This window comes from Mustela lutreola, chromosome 1 (assembly GCF_030435805.1).
Source record: "Mustela lutreola isolate mMusLut2 chromosome 1, mMusLut2.pri, whole genome shotgun sequence".
NCBI classification, from domain to species: Eukaryota; Metazoa; Chordata; class Mammalia; order Carnivora; family Mustelidae; genus Mustela; species Mustela lutreola.
The window spans coordinates 274700353-274707960 of record NC_081290.1 but is presented as its reverse complement, the minus strand read 5'-3'; the positions used below and the strand labels follow the sequence as shown (position 1 = coordinate 274707960).

The 7608-nt window shown below is 37.0% G+C and overlaps 1 protein-coding gene across 1 annotated transcript; it reads right to left on the bottom strand.

Annotated features, from left to right (window-relative positions):
* Positions 1 to 5648: 5648 nt before the first annotated feature.
* LOC131822561 (olfactory receptor 4C16-like) lies at positions 5649 to 6578 on the bottom strand. Its single transcript, XM_059158851.1, has one exon. It carries the CDS (start codon positions 6576 to 6578, stop codon positions 5649 to 5651), a length of 930 nt encoding a protein of 309 aa, XP_059014834.1.
* Between the last annotated feature and the right edge of the window lie 1030 nt (positions 6579 to 7608).

Sequence of the window (7608 nt, the reverse complement as noted above, 5' to 3'; positions counted from 1 at the left end):
ACATTTGTTTGACAGCATCAATATAATAATCAATTAGATAGTAATTAAAGACAGGGTGCCTGGGTAGCTCAGTGGGTAAGGCCATAGACTCGTAACTTCACCTAGGGTCATGATCTCAGGGTTGTAAGATCCAGCCCTGTGTTGGGTGTGGAGCCTGCTTGGAACTCACTCCCTACCTCCTTCTCTGACAATCTCCACCTCCCTGAACTCTCTCTCTCTCTAGAAAGAAAGAAAGAAAGAAAGATATGAAAGGATAGTAATCAAGAACAGGACCATTTGTCAGTACCAAATGAAATTGTTTGTTTCTTTCTCTCTCTCTCCTTTATCTAAATCATCTGATTACTCCTTTCTTCTCTCTCTTAAAAAACCCTTTGCTTTCCCCACATAAGCACGACACTTTTCCTGCTTACACCAAATCGATGCTTCCCAAATTGCAATTCTGAGACCCCAAATAGTGGCCTGTTTTCTTTTTCAGTTTCTCCTCCTTTTCTCACATGAAACAATGAGGGGGCACTGAAAAAACAGGATTTATTACTCCCAAGTCACAGAGGGTACATTACAGGCCTGGGGCCCCACAGGTATGCAGAGTCAGGGAGAGACAGTAAAAGCTTGCCAATCTGATATTCTGTCTTTATTGGGATCAAGAGTACAACTATTTGCGGGTTTACTACTTGTGAATTTAAAATATCCAGGAAGAAAAACACAGAGTCACCAAATGATCACTTAGAGGTCACCCAGGGCTTTCCAAAAAAGGGACTTCACTGGTGGGGTAGCCTGACCCCTCACCTAGTTGTGTCCCTGGCACTGTGTTCACTGCAGATGAGAAGTCTTTGAAATGGATGCTCCAGCCATCAAAGCTTAATGTTAGTACTTTAAATTATAATTTAAAAAAATTCAGGACTCCTGGGTGGCTCAGTCAGTTAAGTGTCTGCCTTTGGCTCAGGTCATGATCCTAGAGTTCTGGAATCCAGCTCCCTCATCAGGCTCCATGCTCAAGGGAAGTCTGCTTCTCCCTCTGTCCACAGCTCCTCTACTTGTGCTCTCTCTCTCTCACTTTCTCTCTCTCTCATAAATAAAATCTTTAAAATAAAAAGTGTAATTGTCAGGCGCATACACTATTCCTAATAGGGTCACATTGTGAAGATTAAGAATCCAAAATATTCTTTCCTTAGGGGACACAATTCAACTCCTAATATCAACTTTCAAGTCCTAAGTAAGTTTTTCATCTCAAAAGATTGTATGTTCATATGCATTACATGCAGCAATAGGCAAAATTATTTAAAGTCAGTACATTTTTACATAAGGGATCTCACATATTATTATGTTCATGGCCCACTAAGGTTTCCTTAGTTCCTCCAATGTTTGAATCAAAATTTATCTTCAAGATAGCCTTTTCAAAATGAGTATCTGCTTTTTAAGAAATTGAAATAGCTTGTGTAAATTTATGGTGTACAGCATGTTTATCTGATACATTATAATATTGTAGTATGATTGCCATTAAGAAAAATAAGAACTTGCAAGCTGTCTTGAGAACAGTGTAGTATCAGTAATAGAAGTTATACCATTCTGCAATGCATATGAGGAAGTGTTCAAGAAAACTTGTAGTAAAGATGTTTCTAAGAATGCCAAGAGGTATAAAAATAAAGAAACCCACATATATATCTATGTGTATATATATACACATATATACACATACACACACATACACACACACCCTATGCTTAATCCTCAGTTGTCATGCCATTTCAATTCTTTCAGTTGAGCTTATTTTCTCTGAATATTTTTTGTGAATATGGACACACTGATGACTTCCTGATGGGATACTTTTCTGCCTAGAAACTTTGGATCTAATTATTTCAAGCAATTTACATTAGGGCCCTTTGAATAAGAATTGAGTTTAAATCATATTCACTCCTAAACTAGCAAACCCAAGAATAATACAGACTTTGAAGACATGCCAATACATAAGATTAAAAAAAAAAAATGGACAATCAGGTCTTTCATACTTTTGGCAACTCTCTTTTACAGTTCTTTCCACAGATCTAACAAATTGTTCTGTGAGTAAGCAAACAACAAGGTCATCTCCAATGATATGGGTCTGCAGAAAAGGTTGATCAGGATAGACCTCAACCCCAAACTTCTATTTTACTACACTGAAAACACCCCATCATTAAGTGTTCCCCAAGGTCACATTTGCACATAGTAGCCATAGAATCCTACAATTTCCTCATGTATGACATGTCCTCATAGAGAAAGATTTGACTTTCTTGTTTGGCCTTCCTTTGTGAAGTGCATCTGGTTAGAAGCAATGAAGGGTGTGGGAGGAATCTCAGGAAGAAACCAGATATCATTGTCTGACAGTTTGTTCAAATGAGGTAATCACAAGGTGTCTAGGCAAGAGAAGACTGTTGTTGCCATCTTTTAAGGGAGAGTTACTTATGACAACTACAAGTTTGCAAGTTCATCTGTGAATTCATTGTTCTCTCTCTTACCCACACAAATATGTCTACTGTAGATGTCAGAGTCCTACTCTTTCCCTATCAAGATACTGACATTAAAAAAAAAAAAAAATCCTGGTGAGTTTGCACATTCCATCACGTTGGCAGTTCCACTATCTTTATCACAAAATTCTGAGCTAAAATTAGACCATAATCTCTATTGACAATACACATGGTAACAGCAACCACAGGAACTCCATATCAGAAGCATATCTAGGATGTATTTTGAATATAATGTCTCTGGGGAGGTACCTAAATTAGATCCAACATACGCTCCTTTTCATATATGCCTTGTCTTGAAATAGAAGAGGACATCAACTAAAACCCTGCCAACTAAGATCTACTGAAGTGTGACCGTTGCAAGAAGAAAATCACCAAATGCGATCAATGATAAACTGCTTGAGATGGATAAATTCTGAATCTGAAAAAAAAAAATGATGCTTGTATGTCACTAGTGTTCATTGTGCAATTTATAATATTCCATTCCCACAGAGATAAATAGATGATGATTTTTTCAAGGTAAAAAGTTCTTTTTTTTCTTTTTAATTTTTATTTTAAGTAGGCTCCACACCCAGTACAGGGGTCAAAATCACAAGTCTGAGATAAAGAGTCATATGCTCTACTCCTGAGCCAGCCAGGTGCCCCTCAAATTAAGAAGTTCTAATATTCCTTGTACAATAAAGTTAATACAAACTTAGCAATTTTGATATAGTTTAGTAATTTATAAATAAAAGACATGTTCAAGGTAAAGAAAAATATTCATTTAAATTTTTTATATGGCTAACAGACACATAAAAAATGTTCATCATCATTAGCCATCAGGAATATTCAAATCAAAACCACATTGAGATATGACCTTAGACCAGATAGAATGGCCAAAATCAACAAGACAGTAAACAAGTGTTGGAGAGGATGAGGAGAAAGGGGAACCCTCTTACACTGTTGGTGGGAATGCAAGCCGGTGCAGCCACTTTGGAAAACAGTGTGGAAATTCCTTGAGAAATTAAAAATAGAACTACTGGGGCACCTAGGTGTCCCAGTGGGTTAAAGCCCCTGCGTTTGGTTCAGGTCATGATCTCAGGGTCCTGGGATTGAGCCCCACATCAGGCTCTCTGTTAAGTGGGGAGCCTGCTTCTTCCTCTTTCTTCCTGCCTTTCTGCCTAGTTGTGATCTCTGTCAAATAAATAAATAAAATCTTTGAAAAAAAAAAATAGAGCTACCCTATGACCTGCAATTGCACTACTGGGTATTTATCCCAAAGATACAGATGTAGTGAAAAGAAGCACCATCTCTACTCCAATGTTCACAGCAGCAATGACCATAATCACCAACTGTGGAAAGAACCAATATGCCCGTCATCAGATGAATGGATAAAGAAGATATGGTCCATAGATACAGTGGACTACTGTGCCTCTATCAGAAAGAATGAATACCCAACTTTTGTATCAACATGGATGGGACTGGAAAAGATTATGCTGAGTGAAATAAATCAAGCAGAGAAAGTCAATTATCATATGGTTTCACTAACTTGTGGAGCATCAGGAATAACACGGAGGACATTGGGAGATGGAGAGGAGAAATGAGTTGAGGGAAATCAGAAGTGGAGATAAACCATGAGAGACGGAAGACTCTGAGAAACAAACTGAAGATTTTGGAGGGGAGGGGTGAACCTGGTGGTAATTATTAAGGAAGGCATGTATTGCACAGAGCACTGGTAGTGGTGCATAAACAATGAAGTTTGGAACATTGAAAACAAATTAAAATAAATTTTTAGAAGTGCAAATAATAAAATAGATTGAAATCAGAAAGATTCTTAGGGATCATGTAATTCAATACTGCTATGTTGATCAACGGTGACTAAAGGTGATATCCCTCACCACTGCATAAATATAGTTTTTATCCAAATACCTTGATCTTTCTCAAGTCACCCTCTTTTCTAGATTACATTAAAACTCACTAAGATAACCCAAATCTGCAATGTGTTTGTTTCAAAGCCTAAAAAGTCCCTGGTGAGTTTTAATATTATCAGTTATCACATCCAAATTCCCTATTTAAATCATTGGCTTCTTGTATGCTTTACCTATAGCCCACATAAATATATCTACTTAATTTGGGACATGTAAGCTCCAATCATAATAACCCAAAAGTATAAATAAAATTTTATAATTTGTATGACCCAAGAAAAACTTAATGCTTCCCCCAAATTAGAAGTGCTCATTGAAGAAGCAAAAAGTTTTTACAAAAAGAATACAAAGAGTACCACCCCAACCATGAGAAACAACCCAAGGTAAAAATATCTCTTCAGAATGGTAAATATTTACACTACATTCTGCCACTCTTCTAGAAGAACCTAAATAAATATTAGAAGAATTTGAAGTATGACCCCAAGAAATAAAAGAGAATTACCTAAGTAATAGCTTGTCCCTTAAAACTTGAAGATTTTACAATCATTTGAATCTGGTGCTTTCTGCTCAGTCAACCAAAAAGAACAACCAAGTTGAAGCTCCATGATCAGACTTGATGTGACTGAAGTGTCTAATACAAAAGAAGTCATTTGAAGGAGGAAAAGCCTGCCAAGCTGTGGATATAAGCAAATAAAACACAACTTATAAACAGAGACACCACAAAACAACATGAAGAAGGGCAGGGAAAACACTAGGTCAAAACCAGAACCATGCTAGACAGGCAAGAGAGTTAGAGACACAGCAGTGAATATCTAAGCCATGTGTGTTGACATGTCCGTACCCGGTGCTGTCTCTTCTGCATATGAAAATGGCTCAACACTAACCAGTGTACATGTTCATTCATCTTTTGTTTTGTTTTTTGTTTTTAAAGATTTTATTTATTTATTTATTTATTTATTTATTTATTTGACAGACAGAGATCACAAGTAGTCAGGGAGAGGAGGAAGCATGCTCCTTGCTGATCAGAGAGCCTGATGTGGGGATAGATCACAGGAACCTGGGATTATGACCTGAGCTGAAGGCAGAGGCTTTAACTGACTGAGCCACTCAGGTGCCCCTACATGTTCATTCTTGAAGAAATGAATTCTCATGACCCCTGATGATGTTAACACCACAGTAAAAAGATAGGATTCTCAATGGACTTCTAGAAAAATCCAAACTATGAAGAAAACTTTGCAATACCATATTATCTTTTGTCATCTAAGATTAACTTCTTTCTCCATAACTTCCTCATGGCATCTTTCACCTCTGCATTCCTCAATGTGTAAATTAAAGGATTGATCAAAGGTGTTCCAAGTGTATAAAACACAGCTATCATCTTATCCATGGGGAAGGTGGTTGCCGGGCGTGTGTATATGAATATGCAAGGACCAAAGAACAAGATGACCACAATGATGTGAGAGATGCAGGTGGAGAAGGCTTTTCTCCTCCCTTCAGCACTGTAGTTTCTCAGAGAATACAAGATAATAACATAGGAGCACATCAGCATGACAAAACTCACTGTACAAATGGCCCCGCTATTGGACACCAACAGTAGGTTGACCACATAGGTGTCCGCACAGGCAAGTTTCAACAAGGGCTGCAAGTCACAAAAATAGTGATCAATCACATTGGGACCACAGAAAGGTAAACTCAAGGCAAGAAAAATCTGAGCTAAAGAATGCACACAGGACCCCACCCAGGCCATAGCCACTAGAACAGTACAGACCCTTCGACTCATGATGGTTGTGTAGTGCAGAGGCTTACAGATGGCCACATAGCGGTCAGCAGCCATGAGGATAAGGATGAAGATCCCCAAGCAGCCAAAGAAATGTAGTGAAAAGACTTGTATCATGCACTCACTAAATGAGATAGTGGTATTCCTCAAAAGGGCATCCACAATCATTCTAGGGGCTATGCAAGTAGAGAAGCAGGTGTCAGATAAAGATAGATGGAAAAGGAAGAAGTACATTGGACTCCCGAGTGTCTGGCTGGTCTTGATAGTAGTAATAATCAGAAAGTTACCCAGCAACGTCCCCAAATAGAAAAGCAAGAAAGTGACAAACACTATTTTCTTTCTAACAGGATCCTGGGTTAAGCCAAGCAGAATGAACTCAGTCACATTATTCAGCCGCATGATTTCTTCAATTAGGAGATGCTTGAGTACAAATGTGTTGATCTGCAAAAAATAAAGGAATTAATTCATGGTGTGATGTGTGATTTTATGGAATATTTCCAGCAAACTAAATATTCCTCATCATTAATATTTTAGGAATGAGTTTCTACAAGTCACGGCAATAGTTTTTTTCCTTCATTTTTAATGATCAATTCATAAGGTCATTATGAGTCTTAACAATCTTGTGAAGGTTATATCTCCCTAGAGCACTCTTTGCATACAAACTTGTAGCATTTAAGTGATTCTCATTAATTTTTCCAATTTGATGAATATGTTTAAAAGATATGACTCCATTTTATTACTAATGTCATTATTTTTATGTATTTAACATATCTTTGGGCTCATGTTTTGATGGTGTATTAGTTGGCATTTTGGATATATTTGACTGCCCTTAGAGTTCATGGTATAAATAAAAAATATCACACCTGGTTTTCATCCTATAAAGAATATCTTCTTTATGCATATGTTTATCAGCCTGTATTTATTATACATATTTATGGAGAATATTTTTGTATATTTTATATATTATATACATACATTAAAAATATATAATTTTATAACTATATACCATGCCCTCTTTAACTAAATATTTTCTCCCTGATATTACAGCTAGAAAAGAGGAACAGGAAATATCTCACCTTCTAAATAATATGCTATTACCTTGATACACATTTATGATACTTAGTATTTGACAGACACTAATGCAGATAAGTGAATGAATGTTCTTTGATAGTGGGTTATATCTCAAATATCTGCATTTCTAAATTTCTCCCTCCCATTTCTATAAAACACTCCTTAGTGGACCCCAAATCCCTGAGGTTATGTATAAATGAAAAGGGGATATGATCACTCGACAGCTCATGCTTTCACTAATCCAAATTTTAGTTTCAGCACTTTGGGTCTGAGGTCATTTGGGGAGATGTCACCAGATAGTTCATGTAGGACCAGATCATTATGATCATAATTCCCAGTAGGGTCTGTATTATCTAGG